General features: G+C 56.9%; 1 protein-coding gene across 1 annotated transcript in view; it reads left to right on the top strand.

The window, feature by feature from the left end:
• Positions 1-22099, top strand: part of RASGEF1A (RasGEF domain family member 1A) — a 30756-nt gene extending 8657 nt beyond the window's left edge. The window contains exons 2-13 of the mRNA XM_026481605.4: positions 9870-10070; positions 12564-12686; positions 14559-14696; positions 15517-15738; positions 16330-16404; positions 16754-16846; positions 17281-17383; positions 17471-17550; positions 18280-18471; positions 19328-19451; positions 19922-19994; positions 20269-22099. Of these exons, the coding sequence (XP_026337390.3) occupies positions 9870-10070; positions 12564-12686; positions 14559-14696; positions 15517-15738; positions 16330-16404; positions 16754-16846; positions 17281-17383; positions 17471-17550; positions 18280-18471; positions 19328-19451; positions 19922-19994; positions 20269-20293 (1449 nt within the window). The 3' untranslated portion in view covers positions 20294-22099. The remainder of the gene's footprint in view (positions 1-9869; positions 10071-12563; positions 12687-14558; positions 14697-15516; positions 15739-16329; positions 16405-16753; positions 16847-17280; positions 17384-17470; positions 17551-18279; positions 18472-19327; positions 19452-19921; positions 19995-20268) is intronic.
• Positions 22100-23503: the final 1404 nt, after the last annotated feature.

The raw sequence follows: 23503 nt of genomic DNA, 5'->3' as shown, positions 1-23503 counted from the left end.
TCACAATCTGGGTCGCAGAAGGCAGCAGGTAACTTTGGTGACAAGTGCACCCAGGTCAGCATGTACCGAGCATGTCCCGAGCATGGTGGCCTCGCTGTGTGCTTACTGCCACCTGTGAACCGGGCGCTGGAGCTGCTGGTGTTTTGCAGAGGAGGGTGTGGCTCCAGCTGGGGGGTGGTCAGACCTCCCTGCCAGCCTGCTGGATGCCCAGCCCATGCTTGCAGCCAGACCCCAAATATTTGCGGCATGTGGCCCCAGCAGACAGGACTGGGCTCTCTGGTGCTTATGGGAGACACGTTTCAGCTCAAAGTTAGGAAGATCTGAGAGCTGGGGTTTGGGGAGGAGGGAGGTTCGGGAGGTTCCTGCCTTAGAAGTGTCTGAATTCAGGCTGGGGGCTGCTTGTGCCCTTCTGCTGTTGGGGGCGGGCCTCCATTCCCGGGGGGCTGAAGGAAGCTGTTCCCCACTGGCCCAGGATCCAGCCACCTGAGCCAGAGGCAGTCCTGGGGCCACTCTGGGGGCCGGGGCAATGTAGGGCGCAGGGTCTTGGCTCCTGGAAGCTCTCGTACCACCAGAATCTATGGAAATGACTGTGAGCTCAGCACGCCAGCACGCAGACTCTCTGAAGCAGGTGTTACCTGTGCCCTTTTGCAGATGAAGCCCTGAGGGCGTGGCCACTGGCAGGTCACTGGGCGGTCTGCCCGAAGAGCTGCCAGCGCCACCTGGCCCCACGTGGGGCTGGAGGCAGCCTGCGAGGGTTCGATGCCCAACGCGGGGGTGCAGACCTGCCTCTAAGGAACTGGAGTGGGAAGAGGAGGCGACGGAGGGAGGGACATGAGCTTGTCGTGAATAACAGGTGTATTAGAGAGGTGGGGAGAGGCCGGAGGACTGGAAAGGGGAGGGGGCTGCACTTGGGGTGGGTCCTCCTCCTCCCCCTGTCTCCCTTCAGACTACCGCACCCCTGCCTCTCCCCACTCCCTGTCTGTGGGCACTGTGCCCCTGGGGCCAGGCTTCCACCCCCCCACCTCCTCCATCCCCCCACCAGCTCAAGGGTCTGGCATGCAGCTGCCCCCAGCTAGTCTTGGCTCTCTGGATTGGGTTTTCTGCCAGTTAGTGGGTGGGGGTGGGGCTCTGGATCTCTCCCTCTCCCCGGGCACCCTGCAATGGGGATAGGACTGCGGAGGCCATGTGAAGTGACCTGTCTGTCCACTGCTGGACCTCTGGCTTTTGCTGCCATTGTCTGGTCTGTGAAATGAGTAGGGAAACAGCAGGATCACAGGATAGGGGAGATTAAGTGGGATGATGGGGGAAGGAAGGGAGCACTGCCTCTTCCTCCTGACCGGTCTAGCTTGGGGACTGAGGCCTTAGTCTGGCCATGGGCTTCGTGAGGTGGGCCCCTTGGCTCACCCACTGAACACGCAGCTTTCTACTCCTCCCGCATCCCCAGTGGGCAGGTTCTTGGTTATAATTTAGAGTCACAACGTTCCAGAGAATCGAGGCCACCTTCACCATCCTGATGGCCTTCTCTTGGCAGGGGCAGCCCCCTCCCACTGCTGGCCCCCCTCAGGTGGTGTGACTTGACAGGGTCCAAAGAGTAGGTGAAAATCTTCGCTGCTGCAAAGGATCCACTAAGGGTTTACCAAAACGGTCTGCATATGCGCGAGGAATCCTGTAAAAGTGTTGGGGGGGGCACACATATAACAAGCATTTCATTTACGAACTTGTTTTGTCTTGTTGCCTCCTGCTTAGAGTTCCCTGCTGTGTGAAGTGAGGGTCCCCTCAGCCAATTCCTCTCCCCAGTCTGCACGCCAAGGGGGTCAGCTTTGGATCCCAGGAGAGCCTCCTGGAAGAGGTGTTTCATCCTGGACAAACACCAGAAGAGTATCCCCGGAGCCCCATGTAGGCAGCAGAGGAAGGCAGGGAGGGTGCCCTGCCCGCGGTAGCCCGGCATAGAGCCGCATTTAGCATGGCTGAAAGATAATCAGGAAATACTTGTTTGGAAGTGAGCAAGCAAGACGTGCTCCAGGGGAGATTTCTAGGGAGCCAATGGGGATGGAAGACTCATAGGTCTTGGGGCCTGGCACCAGCCCTTCCCTCTGCTCACCGTGCTCTTCCTTTTCTAGAAGTCTCCTTTAGGAAGGCCAGTCTCTCCACCTGGTTAGGTTACCATCTGCTCTGTCCCCACACTTCTGATGCTCTTCTCCTCTTCCTCTTCCAGAGCACCGATCCCCTTCAAACCCCTAGTGGCACACCCATAGATATGAATCATCGTGCGTGGCAGCCACAGTCTGCTCCAGTGGGCGTCCCGGGGGCACAGAGAGCCTTGGTTCCTTCATTGGTGGATTCCCAGTGTCTGGGCAGGTCTTTGGTAACATTTGTGGATAGATGGATGGATGGGCAAGGAGTAGGGTTCTGTGGGACACCCCACTTCTACTGCACCCCAGTGCAAATGATTTTAGGGAAGCAGACAGCCCTAGAAGGGTGAGGGGAGCCATTGTGCTCCTGCCCAACCTTGGCTGCCCCAGCGTCCCCAGCAGGTCTGGGCTCTGTGTGTTGCTGGTCCTGGTCCAAGTAGCCAGCATGATTTTCTCCCCGGTTGCAGCCTCTGAGTGTGAATGAGGCTCGTGCCTGCTCCCACCAAGGCTGGATTTTTCTGGAACCAGGATGCAACCCAAGACAGCTTTCTGAATGCGCTCATTCTGGAATCTCTGCTAAAGGCTGCCCTCCTGGTTAAGCGGTCCGCCAGGCTGGGGTGACAGGGCTGGTACCCAGCTCCCTCCAGGAGCACTTTCTCTCTCTCTCTCCCTCCCTCCTCCCCTCCTCTGTCTCTCGGTCTCTCTTTCTCCTCCAGCCAAAAGAGGGGAGACTGGCAAGATGTGTAATTTTCAGTTGCTAATTGTGATGCCCTGCAGCTAGCTGAGCTAAAAATAGTCTTCGTTTTTGTTGAGTAGGTTAAAAAATAGCAGCCCACGTGCTGCCTCCAAAAGCAGCCCTGGCGAAGCCTGGCAGAGGCATGGCCGGCAGGCCCTCTCCCACCTCCTGGAGCGTCCCTGGGGACGCATGCGGGATGGGCCCTGAAGGCCACGTTTGTCCCCGTTTTCCAGGAAGCTAGGATTCTTAACTTCGCATCCGTAGATGAACTTCTGGGAGCCCATCAATCCGTGGAATTATGTGCAGAATGCCGTGGGAGTGTGCGTTTATCCGCATGTCCAGGGCGGGGGCCTCAGCCTTCGTCCGATGCTCAGAAGGTCATGCCCCAGCCAGGGACGTTGATGAGCAGAAACGACAGTCCTGAGAAGGAGCAGGGAAGTGGGGCAGACGTATTTGCCGCCGCCTACCCGAGCAAGGGCCGCGAACTGCATGTCCTCGTCTGAAACATGGGTGTCTCTGTGCCGCCCCCCAGGTTAGGGGCATGGCATCAAGTGCGACGTGTGATGCCCAGCCTCTGGCTGGGCTCCAACTCCTGATGACAAACATTTGAAGGTTAGTCAAAAGAAAGCTTATCCCTGCTTCTGTGTTTCTCAGAAATTTCCAGAATTGCAGACTCCACGATCTGGAAGGGGTCCGAAAATTCTGACTGCCCTGGGAACCTACCCCTGTTCTCCCCTTCAGCGTCGAACGGAGGCCTGACACTGCCCGGCTGTGGCAGGGACTGTCCGCTCCGTGGGCTCTTGTCCCCCCTGTTGACTGGCGCAGAGTTGGCCTTGCCTGAGGTTGGCCAGTTATCTTTTGTGTTCCTCCGTTAGTCCCTCTGGGGCTGAAGGAAGTGCTTGCTTCCTGCAGATGCCCTGGGTCGGGGTGGAGCCCTGCCTCTCGTTTCCCAGGACATGTCTTGGGGGGCAGAGCTGGTGGGAGCCCAGCAGTGGTGCAGGCCACGGCCCCTCCCGTGATGAGGCTCCTGCCCCACCTGGCTGCTCTGAGTAAGGCCCTGGGGGGTGAAGCAGTGAACTGGAGGCTCCCTCCAGGGCTGGGAGGCCGGAGACAAGGGCCGGTTCGTGGGAGAGGAGGCCGTGGGCACGAAGAAGTCTCCATGAAGGTGGACGGGGCTGTCCGGACAGCTGTGAACACAGACGGCTCGGCACACAGCGCAGTAATTGGATGGTTTCTCTAGAGTCAGTGTACTTTATAATCCGTCCCCGAGTATGTTCAAGTAAACTGTGACATCAGCTCGTCCGCTGTGGGAGTGTTTTCCAAGACTGTGGGGCGGTGTCAGGCTCCCCTGGGCCTTGCTGGGCAGCTCAGTACGGGGAGCAGGAAAAGCCGTCGGGAAGGAGGGTGACCCTTACCCAGGCCTGGGCAGACAAGGTCGTATGGGACACGCAGTGATGGGCCCGTTTGGGTGCTCACAGCAGGCTCTGGCTCTCGTACTGAGGCCCTGGCCTGGAAGGATCTGGGTCTCCATCAGAGCTGCAGCTCCCAGGCTCTGGGGGAGATGGCAGTGGGGTGCAGGGTCATAGTGAAGGCCTCTGGAGTCTGTGAGTAGAAGGACGGTGCCCCAGGTTCCAGAAGGTACACACAGGCACGGGGCATGGCTGTCCCTCCCAGGACTCGTCTGGCTTTTGCACGTATGGCCAGACGCAGATGCCCTCCTCTGTGTTTTGCTACCCCAGATGGGGGGGGGGGGCACGGACCCCACGGGGCTCCAGTGTGCTAGGGCCACATCGGGAAACACGGTGGCAGAGTGGCACTCACATCTCGAGCTGAGGTCTCTCAAAGAGGCTGCAAAAGGGAATTTGATTCATAATCTTCCACAGAAAAAAGTCCTGAAAACCCTCTTTCCCCTCTCCACCAGGTCTCTCGGGGCCCTGGGGCTGCCTGTGTTCTCGCCACTCAGTCTCTCCCAGTCTCCAAGACCGTCTGCCCCCACCCACTGTGCTGCCCTCTCCTCCTGGGCCCTCCGGCCAGGCAGTGTGTCCACGCTCGGGATGCTTGTGTCCGCGTGTGTGTTCCTTAGAAACTGCGCGTGTGAGAAAGCGTGTGCAAGAGGCGGGGCAGCCGCAGATACTCAGAAGCGAAGTACGTTGGCTGAGTGCCCTAAAAGGGGCCTTCGATCTGAGTCGCATGGATGCAGACTTCCAGAGCGGGCCCCCGGGCGTCCAGGACCATCTGCAGGCAGGCCGTCGGCTGGGCTGAGCAGAACGCAGAGAACAGGGTTTACCTTCTGTACTGGCGTGTGAGCCCTTGCTCTGGGCCGGAAGCCCTTCTTCCCCCTGCACCCCCCACTCCTGCTGGGACGTTCAGGGGCCAGTGCCCTGCCCCATAAGCTTGGCCATCAGCATGTGCCTGTTGCAGGCATGGCGAGGGGGACAGAAACAAGACAAATGGATGCTCTTCTCCGAGCCCAGCTTCCCCAGAGATTGGAGCCTGAGCCAAAGCTTATATGCCAGCACTTACTGGGGGTGTGGTCCCAGGGAATCAGGGGGGAGGGAAGAGGAGCGAATGGAAACTAGGGATGTCTTCCCATAGGAGTCCGTCTCATTGGATGTCTTTGGAGAGGCTCTCCAAAAACTGTTATATTTCCAACAGTCCATCTGGGGTGAGGAAGGGGAATTTACCTCTGCCTCCCATGTCCCATTGATCCAAATTCACCCCTGGGGTGTAACCTGGTCCTCTGACTTCTGGGTTGTGCATGGGGCATCAACAGAGGCACAGAATGTGGCCTCAGTGAGAACTCACAGCTGAGGGCAGGAGGCATGTAGCCTGCTGAGGATGTGAGGCTCTAGGCCAGAGGCTGGAGGTCAGAAGCATGGCAGCCAGTGCTGACCACTCAAGTGTCACTGAGGCCAGGCACAGAGGTGGTGGCCCACAGTGGCATCTAGAACCACTCCCAGGGGGGCTGGCTTCCATGTTCTCATCTAGCCTTCACCACCCTGCCAGGGGAGTGGGGCAAGAAATTATATACCCAATTACCAGCAGAGGAAACCGAGGCTTCCCCATTATCCTTGAGACAGCGTGTGTCTGCTGACTCCATTCTGGACTCTCCCACTGAAGTCCCAGACCTGAACCCCCATGAAAGGATGGTCATGTGGGTGGATGGTCATGGTTTGGGGTGCAGACAAGGAGCATTCAAGGAATGGAGTTGCAGGAGGCTGGGGTTTTCCCAAGGTCATGTGCTTTATTGGACCATGGAGTGGGAGCAGGAGTGAGCCCTGAAGCAGGGGTAGCTGCAGGACCCCACGGTAGCCACTTCCTGTTCTGGGGAGCAGCAGCAGGTATGCCAGATGGAGCGGAGTGGTGGGGGAACCCCGGGAAGGGGCAGAAAGATGAAGAGGTCAACGGTGCAGCTTGTTGCTTGGCCCACCTGGCCTGCCTCAGCTTCGGCCAGCCTCCTGGACACTGCTGGTGGCAGGTTGCAAAGGGTCCCTCAGACTCGGCCTCTGCCAGGCCAGTCCTCCCGGCCTGCCCCCATCCCATGCCAGCCACCACGGTGCCACTGGCAGGACAGGAGCAGTGGGAGTGGCCTCTCACCTGGCACCCCAGCACCCTTTGGGACTTGGGGCCCAGGGGCAGGCAGGACTCCTCCGTAGATGCCCCCAGAGAGTCGAGTAAAACCTCACTAAAATCAGGCGCGAGCCAGGCAAGTGCTGGCTCATGGCTGCTGCCTCCACCCTCGGAGCCAGGTCCCTCCCGCCTGCACCAGGTACCTGGGCCCCGGGCCGGCCGGACGCCCACCTGGCCCCGTGGGGAAGGTGGGGGGCTCGTGAGGCCCAGCTTGCAGGAGATGGTGAATCACTTTCACCTGGCTCGCAGGGAGCCGAGTGCGTCTGTGATTAGAAGGTGCTTGCCTTCCTGCCTGAACGGAGGAGGAGCACAAGGAGGCAGAGGGGATGGGGCGTGAGTCCGTCTCCCACTTCCCGCCACGGGCTGCTGCTTTGTCTGGGGGGGGGGGGGGGCCCAGCTAACATGGAGCGGGGGTGCGGGTTCCAGCCTCAGGCGCCAGGGAAGTCGGTACGGAAGGCTGGCCCAGCCCGGCTCCGTCCTCCCCCGTCCTGGGCCTGGCCTCAGGAGGCTTCCAGAGCTCTCCTCCCGGTGTCCACAGCCTCCGGTCATGTCTGGGTGTAGCCAAGGGCAGCAGAGGTGAGTGAGAGGCTCTCTGTACCCCCTGCTCCCGTTTTCACCTGGAAAACCCTGAAAACCGCCATGGCAGACAGCACTCCAGGCCAGTTATGTCAGGGTTGTGGGGCGGCGGGGTGGGCAGAGTGTTTTCTTAAGCCCCCCGGTGCTTGTGGTGTCCGGCCGCAGCCCTGACCCAGGCGAGGCAGGCTCTCCTCACTTGCAGGCATCTCCAAGGCCGAGTATGTCCCACAGAAACGCGGTCTTGACTCAGCTCACGGGGCTGGAGCTCGTCCTGCATTTTCGCGAGGCGCCAGGTGGAGGTGCTGCTGGGTGGGCCCCGCATGGGGCAGCGCGGCTTTCGGAGAGGATCTAAAAGTCCCGAGAACCAGGGGGGGGGCTCCGGACGAGTTCCCTGCTGATGCTGCTGCCTGGTGCTGCTGCCGTAGCTCTAGCACCGCCCTGGCTTGAGAGCGTCCGTGCGGGGTCGGGCTCTCAAGGCCTCTGCAGGCCAGCGTGTCTAGAATAATCCAGCGCTTTTGGGTCCTGGGCAACCCACACGGCCTGTGCGGGGTGCTGAGCGGGCATGTCTGTGGGCGTCGGCTCCTCCGGGATGGGGAGGTGAGAGCGTGTCTCTCGTGCAGCACTTTACACAAGTGCCCACTTCATCCTCCCAGCAAATGTCAGACAGCCCGCCCTGTGCCCATTGCACAGATGAGGAAATAAAGGCTCCTCGAGGTTGAGGATCCTGACAGAGCCTCAAGTGGCCGGGCCAAGCTCAGGCTCAGGTGTCCCTGCCTGCCTTTGCGGCCGTCCTGGCCCTGCTGCGATCTAGCTGCGTGACCTGGGCCAGTTACTTAGTCTCTCTGTGCCTTGTCCTCATCTGTAGCGCTTGGAGAATAAGGGGATTTGTGGGGATTCTTGTGAGGATTACTGAGATGACTCGCATTGGTGTCACTGATGGCTCGTGTGATGTACTCCGTCTGAGCTTTGTTTTGTATTATGAGTTTGCTTGCTGCGTCTCCCCCCCACCCCCCGGCGAAGGGGGCCAGTTGGGGACAATGACACACATCACGTGGCCAATGATGGCAGTTCCTGCTCTTGCTGGGATGGGAGGGGAGGACGCCAAGTACAAGAACAGAGGGGCCCACGGGGCCAGGTGGGGCGGCCAACAGAAATGCCAGCAGGCAGAGGGCTCCGCAGGGGTTGTCCCCATCCCCACTTAATGGCTGCAGAAATTGAGGCTGGTTAGACTTGGCCAGGGGCAAGGAGCTGGCTGTTGCAGAGTGGGATTCAAACCCGAGGGTGCTCTTAATCTTTGCCACTTGGTGCTGCACCTGGAGACCCCTCAGTGCTCGTGGCTGGGGGTGGGGCTCTGTTAGGAACTGAGAGGCCCCCAGGACCTGTGAGCTCAGTGCACAGAGGAGGGGAAAGAGGAGGACAGGTGGACAGGCAGCATTTCTGGGTGGGTCCCCGGGCAGGGTAGATGCAGGGGTGGTCCCATACAGCCCCCGTGGGCCCTCCCTGTTCTCTGAGTGGGTTCCAGACCCTTGCCTCGAAGCCTGCCTTCTCAGGGGACCCTCAGTGGTGGCTGTGCCTCCATCCACAGGCCCAACCCAGGGCTTCAGTCTCTCTAACGTGCCTTTATAAAAAGTGCGGATTTCAAAACTCAGCCTCTTTGCACTAAAAAACAAAGTCATTTAAAAAATGATAAAATGGATGTGTCATTTAGAAAAGTTACCATATAGCTACAAATGTGTAGAATGGAAAGTGAGTCTCCTTCTCCAGCTCCCTTGGAGTAAACTCTGTAATTGGTGTGGTGGTGAACGGCCACGAGTTTCTCTGCATTTATGTAAATTTATATTGATGTCATTGAAAAAATGGGCAATATGGGATCTTGCATGGTCGGGGAGTCCAGTTATGAGGTCCTCAGCCCAGCTGCTCCAGGAAAGGCTACCACCCCAAGCAGAAGGGATGGGCCTCTCCTGGCAGCTCCTTCCTGTGGCCTTCTGGGCTGTGATGGGCGGGGCGTGGTGGGGTGCCCTCAGACCCCGCTGGGGGTGAGGAGCCTTGGGGGAGGAACAGGGTGATGACTCCTGGGCTGGCTATGGGCAGGTGGCTGCCCAAGACACATGGACTTGAGCAGCCTCAGAAGCCCCCACAGACAGCTTGCAAAGGCACAGATCAGGGACTGTGCCCGGGTTTCTGAGTCAGGTCATTCTTGTGCTTGGAGTCCCACTGTCTCCTGTCTCACTCAGAGGAAGAGCACATGGCCCCCTATCCCCCAGGTGTGTATAGTCTTGTTTGTTATTCCTCAGACTGTTCTCCCTGCTTCTTCCCTCTAACACACACTGGCCTCGGGACCTTGGCACCTGCTGTCCCTTATGCCTAAAATGTTCCTTTCTTATTCCAGGATGCTGCATGACTAACACCATCAGTCTATTCCAGTGGTACCTTACCTGAGGCTGCCTTGACCACTCCTACATTGCTTCATGTTCTCCTCCTCCATAGTTTCTCTTCTTCCACTGGGATGTAACCCCAGGAGGCAGGGTTTTGTGTGTCTAGGCTCCAGGAATGAGACCTGGTATGCACAGTGCAGGTGTTGAAGAAACATTAATCAGATACCCAGTGGCTGCAGGGGCTGCCAAGGAGCCTGCCTGCCCACCTGCGCTGACCTCTAATGCCCATCCTTGGGTGGGGTGTCCCTCCTGGCCCTGCTGGGGCTCGCACTGTGCATCTACACACACTCAGGATGCAGGCTGGCCTGGGAGGAGGAGGGCCTGGCGGCTGGGCCTGTGATGCCTTTTTCTTCTTCCCAGGAAACTATGCCCCAGACGTCCGTCGTCTTCTCCAGCATACTCGGGCCCAGCTGTAGTGGACAGGTGCAGCCCGGCATGGGGGAGCGAGGAAGCGGGGCTGGCGGCTCAGGGGACCTCGTCTTCCAAGAGGGACGCCTCATCTCTGGGTCCCTGGAGGCCTTGATGGAGCACCTGGTCCCCACAGTGGACTATTACCCGGATGTGAGTGCCTAGGGCCTGGAGACGGGTGGGACTGCTGGAGGCCACCTAGGTTCCAAGGGAGGTTGCTTCTGGGATGGGGAGGGAGGCCCAGACAGAGCTGGGGAGGGGCAGGTCATCAGGGAGCCTCAGCCCTACTTCCTGCTCTGCCCCCTGTGCCCAGCCTAGGGGAGAGGAAGGTGCAGTGACTTCCCTGCTGACCCCAGGCAGCTGCGAGAGGGCCTTGATGGCACGAGGAACCCCGGGCAGCTGCGAGAGGGCCTTGATGGCACGAGGAACAGGGACCTGCGCTCTGGACAGGGTCCTCAGGAAGAGGAGTCTAAAGGGCAAGGCTGGTGCCTTGGGGTCCTGCTGAGGGTCTGCCCAGCGTGTGTCCTGTCCCTGAGCTGGGAAGTTTGTTTTGTGCATGAACTGCCATAGTCTAGAAAAAAGGGAGACAGCCCCGCCATGCCTGGCCAGCATGCAGACCCCCAGGCACATGCCTGCGTGGGCAGGACTGGCCTTCGGCAGCAATTCGAATGCACCCTCTTCATTTCAAGATGCCGTTGGTACATTCTTAGAACAGAGAAAAAGAGTTCCCTTGTCACGTGTGGCTTCCCTTTTGCCTTCGATAGGGGACATCTCTTCGCAGCAGTGGTGTTGGGCCTGCCTGCTCCCTTTGGAAAGTCAAGCTGCAAAGGCCCCCTCCCTCCTGAGAGCAGAGCTGTGCTCGCTGGCCTCGGCGAGCCAGACACTGTTGCCTGGGAGGGTTGGAGAGGAACTGCCCCCCTCCCCTCTCCAGCTTGTATCTAATGGAGCCAACTCAGTTTCTGGGTGCCCCCCCGGCCCCTGATCAGGCCTCCTCCCTCCCTCCTGGGGCTCCGTCTACTCCATCCTACTTGAAAACCCTCCCAGAGCTGGGCCGGGACTGTATTGGTGGTGCGGACCTGGCAGCTGAGGGCCAGGTGGCAGAGGCGGAGAGAGAGGCCTGAGGCAGCCTAGGGCAGGGCATCAGCCTCCCAGGGGCTGGCCCCTCCAACCCCAGCACCGCTCTGGGGCCTTGTGGGGGGAGCTACTCCTCTTTTCTGTCTGTCCCAGAGGAGCCTCCCCCAAACACTACACCCTGGGATCACAACCTGCTTCCCAGGAGAGCGTAAAGGGGTGGTAGAGCAGAAGGGTCGGGCTGGCAGAGGCCAGCTGGGCATCAGCTCATCTGCCAAGTTCCTGGGTTCCCCCAGCCTTCCTCCACTGCCCCTGCCCCATGTATGCGGGCAGCTGGGGGATGCGTGCACACCACTACATCTCTGTGCTCCTTGGAAATGCAGGGCTCCTCCCTGTGTGCTCTTCTTGCCTTGGCTGAGAACTCCAAGGTGTGATGCCTGGGTGACTATCATCACACGTCTGAGCCACCTGCTTAGAAGGGGCCACCGACCAGCTGGGATCTCTGAGCACCCATGCTGCACAGCCTGGGGACAGGACATGGGAAGTGTGTGTGTGTGCACGCGCACGCCTGTGTGTGTTGGGGGGGGGGTTGAGGAACCCCTGCTGTTCCCAGGAGGGTTTCCTCCAGTGGCCTCAGAAGGCTGCATGCGGGCTGTGAGGCCGTGAGGCCCTGAGGCCTGTTCCACAAGGCCTGTGTTCTCAGCAAACATGGCCCAGCTTGCTCTGGACTGGAGTGAAGAAGACCTGCCCCTTTGGGCCCAGAGTGTAGACAAAGGGTCCTAGGTCCCCCAGCCTGCAGCAGCCATGTAGGGGAAGAATCCCCAGGAGAACCCCAAGCAGTGTCCCCCACTTTCAAGTCCAACCTGTAGGCCAGCGTGGAGAGCTCACAGGTGCTGACCCATGTCAGACGAAATGCTTCAGAGAACCCTTGGCTCTGGGCCCTGCTCCCTTTCAGCTTAGATCATGAGGACCCCTCAGAACCTGTACCACACGGCCCAATGACAAGGGCACAAGGATGTGGGACAGAGGGGCCCTGGTGTGCCAGGTGGAGATAAGGCCCATAGCTGGTTAGTGACCACGTGCAGAAGTCCCCTATGGCTGGGTGCTGGCTCCAAGAATGCCCCACCCTGCCCCCGACTGGCCTCCACTGGCAAGGCCAGTGGCGATTGGGAGAAGCACACTTGGAGCCTGGCCTTGGGAGCACTGTGGACTGGGTGATAGGCTCCACTGGTTGGGAGAATCCCACCAACATCCAAGGTCGGGTGTTCTCTCCCATCATGGGGTAGGGCAGAGCGTAGAGTAAGACTGCTGGGAGCTGAGCTTGTCAGGGGAAGCGTCTGGGAGCTGCCGGGAAGGGGGATTCGACCTGTGCCTTGCAAGGAGGGGGCGGGACTTGGGTAGCAGTGAGAGAAAAGGAAGGGCGTTCCAGGTGCAGCAAAGCATGCAGGAGGAGGCACAGTTCCTAGATGGTGCTGGGAGGCCTGGGGGGTGGCTAGACAGGCTCTGACCACACCTGGAGGGGCCGCACCAGGCCTGATCTATTCTTGATCCTCTCACCTTGTCTCTTTTCGTCAGAGGACATACATCTTTACATTTCTCTTGAGCTCCCGGGTCTTCATCCCCCCTCATGACCTGCTGGCCCGTGTTGGGCAGATCTGCTTGGAGCAGAGGCAGCAGCTGGAGACGGGGTCTGAGAAGGTAAAGGTGCTGATGGAGGCTCCCTGTCTCTGCGCCCCCGGCTCCCCCTTTGCTCACACTTGGGGGAGAAGCCTGCTCTGAGTAAGCCGGCGGGACGGGTCCGGCTGACCCAAGCCCAGGGCCCTCCCTGACTGGGCAAGGTTGGCTTGTCTCTGGCCCCCTTGGCACCCCTGGGGCATGGGGTGCACACAGAGCCAAGCACTCTTCATGGGACGCTGAAAGTAACTGTTTTTGGTGGGCACTCACACCTCTTTCCAGGAAAGGGCCACAGCAGACAGCACTGTTAGCCATCCTGGTCAGCTCCAGGACCCCCAGCTGGCAGAAAAGCCACCACTCTGCGGGTAGGGGTCAGGTGGCAGCACTGTCAGGCTGACTGCTGCTCAGAGTGGTCTTAAGTGACTTCAGTAGGGCTCTTTGCCCCTGTTGTCTCTTCTGATTGAGCCAGGCTTTGGGTGGCCAGGGTGACTGGGGGCATGTGCTTAGGATGAGGCTTTTAGAAGCCCAGTCTGGTGCAGAAGATGGGGTGGTGGGTACACGGTCCGAAAACTGGCAGGGCCGAGTCTGGGCTGTGGCAGAGCATGTCCTGCCCCTGTTTGCTGATGACTTTGTCCTCTACCTTCCCTCCACCAGGCCAGGCCTCCTGTCTTTGCAGCACAGGCCTCTGAACTGAGTCTCCTTGTCAGAGGAGGCCGTCCCAGGGTGCAAGGAGACAGGCTTTGACTGCAGAGGATTAGGAAAGGCTCCTGAAGAGACAGGTGGAAATAAGGCAAAGTGGGATGGGTGGGGAGAAGAAATTATAGGCGGAAGTTCAGCGTGGGGACAGTAGAAGCCTGAGTGGAGCCTGGGGTGAGCCCACAGGCCTGTGTTCATGGTGGGTGACATGTACCACAGGGCCTCTAAGTTCAAGGCTCTAGCTCCTGCTGAATGTGGGGTGCTGTGGTCATCCGGTGGAAGTGTCAAGGCCTTCTGGATGCTGCATGCACTGGACTCTGGCCAAAAGGAGTGGCTGCAGGGAGTGAGGTGGCCAGCTGGGAGAGGCTGTGTCAGGCATGAGAAGCCATCGCTAGGGAACCAGCTGGGTCCATGGCCAGGATCAGGCAGGCTAGAGGCAGCTCAGCAGGGGTGGGGCAGATGCTGGGGATGTGGGGATGAGTGGCTAGAGGCCCAGCAGGAACAGTCCAGGTCGGGCAAATACAGGTAGGCAGGGAGCGGGTCAGTGCTGAGGAGGAGCCATGGTGGGCACAGGAGGGGTGTGGGCACATGGAGTCATTTCAGTGGGACAGCGTGGGGCTGGGCACTGAGGACCAGCTGGAACACTGTGGCCAAGCATTCGGCACAGCCTCCTTGGCCTTACGTGCGTGTGGATCCAGGGCAACAGCAGGGGTGCCTGCCCATCTTTAATGACATGAAGTTGGGAGAGGGATGCCTCTGAGTGTTTGCACCCCTTCCCAGCATCTGCCAACCCGCTTTTAACTGAGAGGGGGCAGGCAAGAGTCTCTCATTTTTAATAATTTTGCTTGGTTTTCATTGTTGTTGTTTTAAATGGGTAACTTCTAATTAACAACAAGGGAAACTAGTTTTCTATGTCACAGTAGTAAGAGGATGAATTTTTTGAAGATGAATTTAAGTGAAAGAGCTGAACTAAGGGCAGTATGAAACAAAGCAAGTACAACAAAACCGCAGGTGGACAGGGTGGGGGATGCCCGTACCTAGCACCCTCACCCCAATGCGGGGAGGAGGGGAGGGCAGGTCTTGCAGGCGGTAATGGGTGTGGGGGTGTTGAAGACCTGGGGGAGATGGGGAGGCTTGTGCCACTTGTCATCTCGTCACCTGCTCTGGAGGGTGACTTTACTCTCTGCCGTGCTGCCCCAGGCCAAGCTGAAGTCCTTCTCAGCCAAGATTGTACAGCTGTTAAAGGAGTGGACGGAGGCCTTCCCCTACGACTTCCAGGATGAGAAGGCCATGGCCGAACTGAAGGCCATCACCCACCGGGTCACACAGTGTGATGAGGTGAGGTCTTCCTTGGACCCCGGCAGAGCTCCCTGGGTAAATGTTCAGGGGAGGGGGTCTACTCTCACAGGAGGGTAGGTCTTCAGGGATAGTGCTGTCAGCCTTCCAAGAAGACTGCGGGGTGGCTCCATTTGTGCCCAAGAAGACTGCTCAGCTGTCCAGCAATGCGCCAGGCTTACCCTCGGCACCCTCTGCATGTGGGAGACCCTGTGGCCTGAGTGGTGGGCTGGAATGAGCCCAGGCCCCACCCTTTCCTGGGTTTGGGGTGAGTGGAGTGGGATAGTAAGAGGTTGCAAGAGCCTGTCTGCGTTTCTGGCCCCCAGCTCACTGCTGGTCTTTTGTGGAGACAGGAAACCTGGAAGGTGCTCTGTGCACTCAGCCCCTTCTGTCTGGCTGGACGGCTCAGAAGGCCCAGGGAAAGCTCTGGGCAAGGCCAGGGCTGTTCCCACCCAGACAGTGAAGGTTCCTGGTCCTGGAGGAAGCCCTTCCAGATGCTCTCTTTCCAATTGTGCCCTCCCCCTCCACCCCCCTGCTGTGGGAAGGCCAAAAGTAGTAGCTCAGCTGGACACCCGCGGGGAAAGCCATGGTTTTTAGACCCAGAGGCCTACCCCCCAGGATAGCCAGCTGAGCCCCCCTCAGCAGTACTCAGAGGAGCTCACACTGTATTCATTGTCTTCAAAGGCCCAAATGCTCATGGCAGGTTTGAGTAGGGATGTGGGTTCAAAGTTAGGCATATCCTTAGAGACGAGATGGGTTCCTCGGGAGAGGTGGTGGTCTTGCCAACCCACACCAGCACCTTCACTGTCCCCTATCCCCATAGGAGAACGGCACAGTGAAGAAGGCCATTGCCCAAATGACACAGAGCCTGCTGCTGTCTCTGGCTGCCCGAAGCCAGCTTCAGGAGCTGCGGGAGAAGCTCCGCTCACCAGCCATGGATAAAGGGTCTGTCCTCAAGGCTAAGCCGCCAGCCACTCAGAAGGACATCCTGGGTGTGTGCTGCGACCCCCTGGTGCTGGCCCAGCAGCTGACTCATATTGAGCTGGTCAGTGCTGCAGTGTGCCTTGTCTGGGGTGGGGGTGTATTCATCAATGCTAACTCAAGGCTGCTGGACGCCCCCTGCATTTTTCAACACAGTGCTGCAGGGCCTCCCCAGCTGGTCTTCTTGGCGTGTCAGGTGAAGCTCACTTGCCAGCTCCAACCACTGCTTCTGGGTCCCTAGGATCACAGCAGCCCTGTGTACATGGGAGGGGCTGGGGTGATGGGGACTGACCCAGGAGGTGAAGGGCTTGGAGGGGGAGAGCCAGTTTTCCCCACCCTATCACCTCATCTTGCCTACGTCGTGGGCTGGGAAGGTACCCTGCAGCTAGCAGCCACTGCCCCAAGGCTTCTGCCTCACTCCCATGAAGCCCTGTTTCCTCCCCTCACAGGGGAGGGTCTTTCAGACCCCTGGGGGGTACATTTGGTGGGAGGCAGGCAGGGCCTGCCCACTGGCTGGGTACTCTGATCAAGGAGGGGCTGTGGTACACACCTGTAAGGTCTTGACTGCTACTCTGAACGTGGCCTACACCTTGAGTGGGGGGCCTGCCCAAGAATGGTAGGCTTGTCACCCTCCTGTGCTCTTTGCCCATCCTAGGAGAGGGTCAGCAGCATTCACCCTGAGGACCTGATGCAGATCGTCAGCCACATGGACTCTCGGGACAAGCACAGGGTGAGGGGCTACTGTGTGCTCTGGGGTGGCCTTAGGGTGGGCCTGGTACTATATACACCCCATGCAGGGTGGGGGCCTCACAACCAAATGGATATGGGTCTGGCCTGGTGCCTGCTCCAAGGGGTCAGCAAACAGCAATACAGGGTCATACATACTGGAAGGGGGCCAGTGTTCCCAGGAGCCTGGAGAGGGGGTGTCCTGGGAGACCTGGATCTGTCTAGCTGCTCACACCCCACCATTGCTTTCAGTCTCTTTTGGCCATGACTCCTACTAATTTCTGGGGGTAGGACTGGGGCAGCACCTGCTGGCAGGGTCCTCAGGCTCCCTGTGACCTGTTGTGTTCCACCAGTGCCGAGGGGACCTGACCAAGACCTACAGCCTGGAGGCCTATGACAACTGGTTCAACTGCCTTAGCATGCTAGTGGCCACCGAGGTGTGCCGGGTAAGTGCTGCATGGCCCATGTGGGGGGGCAGGGGGGCGGCACTGTCACTTCTCCGAACCAACAGGGCTGCCTGAGGCTGACTTCTGTACCCCTCAGATGACGAAATTTTGAAAGTGGAGACAGAAGCCTCCATTGCCAGGGCCACTAAAATCCCTGTTACCCACCTCCCGCCCCCAGCCCCCTGGCCAATCTCACAGTGATTATGAGACACCCATCCATGGGGGTACCAGCACGGTCTGTGAGTTTATCTGGGGCTCCCTAGTACTCTCAGACTGCTCTCCTGCCTCTGCAGCCCACAAACATCTCCCCAGCCCTGGGTCGGACAGCTCTGAGGACCCAGAGTAGCTCCTATCCAGGCTGCCCTTAAGGGACGGGTGGTGGAGGGGATGCTCGTGTGGTGGGCTCACCCTGAGGCTATCTGGCTGCTCTCAAGGTGGTGAAGAAGAAGCACCGGACCCGCATGCTAGAGTTCTTTATTGATGTGGCCCGGGAGTGCTTCAACATCGGGAATTTCAACTCCATGATGGCCATCATCTGTGAGTGTCCAGGCCCCAGGGGCTTCCTGTCCAGCTTCTGCATGGCCTGCCTACCCCTGCCCTGACCTTACCTGCTGTTCCCTGCAGCTGGCATGAACCTCAGTCCTGTGGCGAGGCTGAAGAAAACATGGTCCAAAGTCAAGACGGCCAAGTTTGACGTCTTGGAGGTAAGCACTCAGCCTCATCCTACATTGGCCCAAGGAGGGGTAGATCTGCCCCTTTGCTCAGAACCCACTACCCACAGTGCCATCTGGGGTAGGGCACGTTGAGCTGGCCTGGCTGCTCTAGGAGGTGAGTAGCTGAAGCCCTCCTTGGCCCTTGGGACTTTAGTCAGAACTGGCATTGCCTAAAGCAAGTTCTGGGGAGTGCTTAGGAAACAGTTATGACAAAAGTTGGCCCATGAACCTTGTGCTGGGTGATGCTAAGCCGACTGGCCTTTTCCTGGCTTGAATTCCTGTGTTCCTGGATCACCTGGGTGGCCCAGGAGTGGACAGGCAGATTCACTTGCAGCCTTCCCTGATGTATTTGATCACAGAATCCATTTTCTGCCAATGTCTTGTGGAGCTTGTCAGGTTTGGTAGGTGTTGGTCCAAGTAGAGGGGAAAAGGAAGGTTTTGTGAAAGGAAAAAGGTGAGACCCAGGCTCAGCAGGGAGGGGAAGAGGTGTGTGTGTGAGCTGTGAGACTTCTCTATAACTCCTGATGATGTTTCGACCCAAACCCTGTACTGAGCCAGGTGCTCACTTCTAGAAAGGAGGCCTTTTCTGATGACAGTTCAGGGCTGCCCCGTGGGGAAGGGCCTTCCCCATCACTGTTTCCCACTCTGCAAAAGGGCATTCTGAGCAAGTCACAGGTGCAGGGAGAACACTGCCCACCAGGTCCTCCTGTCTGCCCACAGCATCACATGGACCCATCCAGCAACTTCTGCAACTACCGTACTGCCCTGCAGGGGGCCACGCAGAGGTCCCAGATGGCCAACAGCAGCCGAGAGAAGATTGTTATCCCTGTATTCAACCTTTTCGTTAAGGACATTTATTTCTTGCACAAAATCCATACCAACCACCTGCCCAATGGGCATGTTAACTTCAAGGTGAGCTCAGCCCCCTTGTGGTCTGAGGGGAGGGGGGCCAGACTGTCCCAACACAAGGCAGAACAGACCCCTCAGCCTTATCCTAGGGCAGGCAGAGGTCCTGTCGCAGAATGGCCTGTAGGACTAAAAGCTTCAGGGTGGGTTATGTGTGCTGTTTGTGAAGTATAATGGTGGCCCCAATCCTTCTGGGTGGATGATCTGGTTATAGGGCTTGGAGCCACAGGGAATTTGCATTTACCCAGGACCCTGGTCCCAACACTGACCCCAACAGGGAGACAGAGAAGGGGCTACTCCTGGGGGTTTGGGAGTGAGGAAAGCATTAGCTAAGAAGGGACTTGAGCAGAGAGAAGGAGGCAGATTTCCAGATAGAAGCTAAGGGCAGCTGGCCAAGGGTGAAAAGTAGGACAACGGTGATTGGGGAGGTATGGGGGAAGTGGGGTTGTCCAGTGTTTACCTCACATAGGTAAGGGGTAGGAAGGAGTTAGGGACCCTTACACAGGCCCTGAAGAGTGAGAGTATGGCATGTTCTGGTTGGTGGTGCTCTGCTGGGTGTGGCTGACATACCTGCCTCAACCTGGAGTCCCAGATGGGGCCTTCTTGGGTCTTGTATAGGGGAGGCACAGATCCTGCTGCAGCCAGATGGCCTAGGCAGAGGGCAGACAGAGTAGTCTTAGGGACACTTATTGGCTCTGATATTGCGTCAAATGCTGCTATGGCCACAAAGTCAGCTGAGTAGGGTCACTGTCCCATCTTGCTGGGATGCAGAATGAAACCAGAACCTATATCCCTTGCCCTAACCAAGGATTTCAAGCTTAAGGTGACAAATGAACATCCAGTTCATCTTCTGTGTCTTCAGAAATTTTGGGAGATCTCCAGACAGATCCATGAGTTCATGACATGGACTCAGGTAGAGTGTCCCTTCGAGAAGGACAAGAAGATTCAGAATTACCTGCTCACGGCACCCATCTACAGCGAGGAAGGTGAGGCCCAGTTCTCCACGGCAGCACACTCACCTCCCCATACCATACATGTCACCCTGACTTCCCCACATCTAGGGCCTCTGCCCTGGAAGGCAGGCCTGATCACTATCCCCATGCTACACAGGGGAAGCTCAGCCCACAGGGCTGAGTACATGAGGGTGGGCTGTCAGTAGATAACAGGAGGAGGACAAGGAGAGATGGGGCTCTGGAAGCCACCAGAGAGAGCCAGAACAGGGGTGGGTTCATGCTGCAGAACCATGAAATTTCTCAGTCCCTAAGCAGGAAGCTGGGAGCTCTAGACCTCATGGGGCCTGGAACCCCAGGCAACAGAGACCTGTGGAAAAGCCCAGACCAGAGGTCACTGTCTTTGCCCGGGCCCAGCTGCTCCCTTAGAAAGGAAGGGATAGCTGGTGTGGTAGGCAGACTGACTGCACATGGACATGGGTTCTGAGGGGCTTTTCATCTCTCAGCTCTCTTCATCGCCTCCTTTGAAAGTGAAGGTCCTGAAAACCACATGGAAAAAGATAGCTGGAAGACTCTCAGGTAAGAAAATTCCAGGGACAGGCCTAGAGCCCCTGAGACCAGTCCCATGCCTGGATCTACAGGAAGGGAGAGGACTGGGGAGCATGACGGATCTGCCCTTCTGAGAGGCAGCCAGGGTAACTCCACACAGGCTGCCAGTAGGTGGGAGGCTGAGGACTTGGGTCTGAGTGTCCTTGACGCTTCCCCGGATGGCCGGTTCTTAGAATCCAGGCCCTCCCCAGTACTGTGGCCTGCCAACCACCTGACCATTTCCTTGTGCCCTGCCTACCTCTAGGACCACTCTCCTTAACAGAGCCTGAAGGCACGGATGCAGCCTGCAGACGCTGGATGAAGCACACACATGCACTGAGTTTTAATCTTGATTGATAAGGGTTGAGATGAGGAGGCCTCACTGGTTGGGGTCCATTTTGTATATAACTTTTATGAAAAAAAAAAGTAATTATTTCATGCATCAACCTTTGGCACTTACAAAGTTTTTTTTTCTGTCGTTTATTTTAAATAACAGGGCAGGGCCCTGCTTTGGGGAGGGGTGGGGAAAGAGTATCATGGGAGATGGCATCCATGATAACATCTTATTCTAATGAAATGTAGATTTTTATTTTCTACTTTTATTAACATCTTATGAAAAAATATTAAAAAAAAAAAAACCCAACCAAAACCAATGTGAGCCCTGCCTGCTTGGACGCCCTTCCAGCCAGTGTCTCTGATGTCGGGGTTAGTGCCTTAGAGAGGACTGGAGGGCCGGTCTCCCGCTCCGTTCTTTTAGCCCTCAGGCAGCCAGTGCCGCCGGGGAAACGCCAGGAAAGCTCTGCCCTGGGCCACAAGGCACCTGCCCTCAAAGCCTAGGCCAGAGAGGTTCCAGCAAGAAGGGCTTGGCTGGCCAAGGGGCCTCATTTGCATACTTCTAGAAGCAAACCTTGAGTACAGGCTTTCCAAAGTTTACATTTTTCATTTTCCTTTATCAGGGATTTAGGGGGTTGGGGAGGGGCAGGGGGATACCTGGCAGCATATTTTCTGTTGGAATATGTCTGACAAATTGTTCAACTACATTTTAGGAAAAGAGAATCTAAAATAGGGGGGAGGGTGTGGTGGGATTGTCTGTTTTCCAGGCTGTAACAGGTACACTGAGCTGTAATGAAGAGAATACAAAGTATACCTGAGGATGGGGACATTTAAAGCAGTTCTTCAAGCTCCAGTACAAAGTGAAAAGAAGCAACTCACAAACTGGTATTCTAGTGGGCTGGTTCCCTCCATTCCTCTAGGTCGGGGGCTCCCCTAAGGGAATCTGAAACAGAAAATTAGCCAGACCAGACTGCTGGAGCACACTCCCATAAAACTGCCCGGCATTTGGAGGTATTTTTCACACCCAAATTGAGGAGTACACTCCATTTTGTGTCTTTCTGGCTGTGGGACGGCAAGTCCTGGTCCCTCAAAAGCCAGAGGTGGGCTATCTGCTCTGACTCTCTCCCCCTCACAGTGGGACTTTCATTCTGCATAAGCCGAGCTGGAGCTACGCACCCTTGTTGCTCTCCGCATGCCTGGCTTCCTCCCACGGGCGCCTGCAGCTGAGATGCCTGAGTGAGGACGGGGCAGTTAGCTGCTAATTCCCAAAGCTCCTAGGAGAGCCTGGAGATGTGGAGGTGAGGCCTCAGGAAGGGGGGTGCTCCGCGATCCACTGCTGATGGCGCCCTCAGCCCTGCGTGCAGCAAGAATATTTACACTGTATTGTCACAGTGTTTTCGCACTTTTCAGACATTCTAGATAGTACATACTGTATCTTGATAGTACATATTGCTTTGTTTATGTATTTGAGACAAAGAAAGGCTAAAAACTTGAGACTCTATATTTGGAATACAATGTTAGAACACTTTCCGTCTTGTGTTAAGGAGCTTTCATGTCAATGTGCACTCCACTGGGTCATCAGTTCTAGTACCCACCTGATACAGTGTCTATGTTTGCTACTTTATTTTCCCAATTTGATACACACCCTATGATGTTTTGGTATTTTGAGATGAACTCTGAGTACAAAGTTGTACCATAATGCAGGATGGCAGTTGTTGGTGTGACTGGACCTACTTGCATCAATAAAAGAACATGTTGCTCCCCTTGCCTGCCTGCTCTCTGCGCGTAGCTGGCGAGGCCCGATGGCTTGGCTGCTGGCAGGAGGTGTGGGGATGTCTAGGTCCTCCACAGCCTTTCAAATGAGCAAGGAACTCTCATCTACACAACACGTTCTGACAAAGGGCTTTTCAAATAAATAATGCACGACACGACAAAGCGTACAAGAGACACGCTCTAGTCTGCTTTCCTCAAACTTAGATCCAGAACTATCACAAGCTCATTGTATCACATGGCCCTGTAAGTTGGGCAAATCTAACCTCAATAAGATTGTAAAGGCTCCTTTACTGCAAGACCGATCAGAACCGTCAGTGTCCTGGGCACTGTGGGTCTCTCCTGGGGCAGGGGAAGTTGGGGGACACCTCCTGACATCTCTCTGCAGAACAGGTTGCAGAATGCAGTTCTAGACGGTGCTCTTTCTGTTGTGATAAGTCACATTCAAGAGCACTAAAGAGAGGGATTTGTTGAAAGGCACACATGAGTTTGTGGAATTGAAGGAAAAGAACTGAGACACTAGAATGGAAGGCAAACTCTTACCTGTTCCTTTCCAGCCTGTCCCACTGCCACTCTGTCAACAACGCCCAGGCTGCATGAGATCTCCTCTACAGCTCAACGAACCTCACCCGGCTCCCTTAGAGCTAACTCAGCACATTTTTAAATACGTTCGGTGTCTGTTCTGCCCATTGGACCAGCACTGCCCGACAGAAAACCGTTGTGCTGGAGTGCTCTGTATCTGCACTGCTGCTGGTTACATATAGGTACTGAGCACTGAAATGTGAAATGTGAAAATGCAACTGAGCAATGGAATTTCTAATTTTATTTAGGTGTAAATAGCTAGTGGCCACAGTATTGGACAGAAGGCCAGGCCGGTGGAGCTTTGTCACCTGCTGCCCTTCCAGTGGCTTGTGGAGTGGACGGCACATAATAGCTGCTTAGGTGTTTGTGGAGCAAATGAGACACCTATGAGGATGCCTAAGTGAATTTTGGGTAAATGACAACATTTTTTAGGTCTTTATAATTCAGTGGAATTCTTAATTTTCTGGTAAAGTTATTTTTGAAAGTTTCTACCTACCTCAGCTGAAGAAGGGGCAGCCCATCATCTGGTGTGTACCTTGGCCATGGAGCTTGAGCTGGGAGTGGGTGGTGAGCTCAGCTGGCTAGCTCTGGTGCTCTCCTTCACCCACGGAGTAGTCCCTCCAAGGCAGTGCTTCTCAAGTTGTGCCCCTTTGACAGCAGTGTCAGCAGTGCCGAAAACTTGCTCGAACTTTCTTACAGCCCCACTGCAGGCTCACTAAAGGGGAAACGTGGGGGTGGGGAGTCTAGCACATTTGGGATGCTCTCCTGCTGAGCCTCACAGCCCGCCACTCCAGGTACAGCCCTTTTCCCGGGGG

Source organism: Ursus arctos, unplaced genomic scaffold, assembly GCF_023065955.2.
Source record: "Ursus arctos isolate Adak ecotype North America unplaced genomic scaffold, UrsArc2.0 scaffold_7, whole genome shotgun sequence".
Classification (NCBI taxonomy): Eukaryota; Metazoa; Chordata; class Mammalia; order Carnivora; family Ursidae; genus Ursus; species Ursus arctos.
The sequence above is the reverse complement of the archived record's forward strand: the minus strand, read 5'-3'. Positions and strand labels throughout refer to the sequence as shown.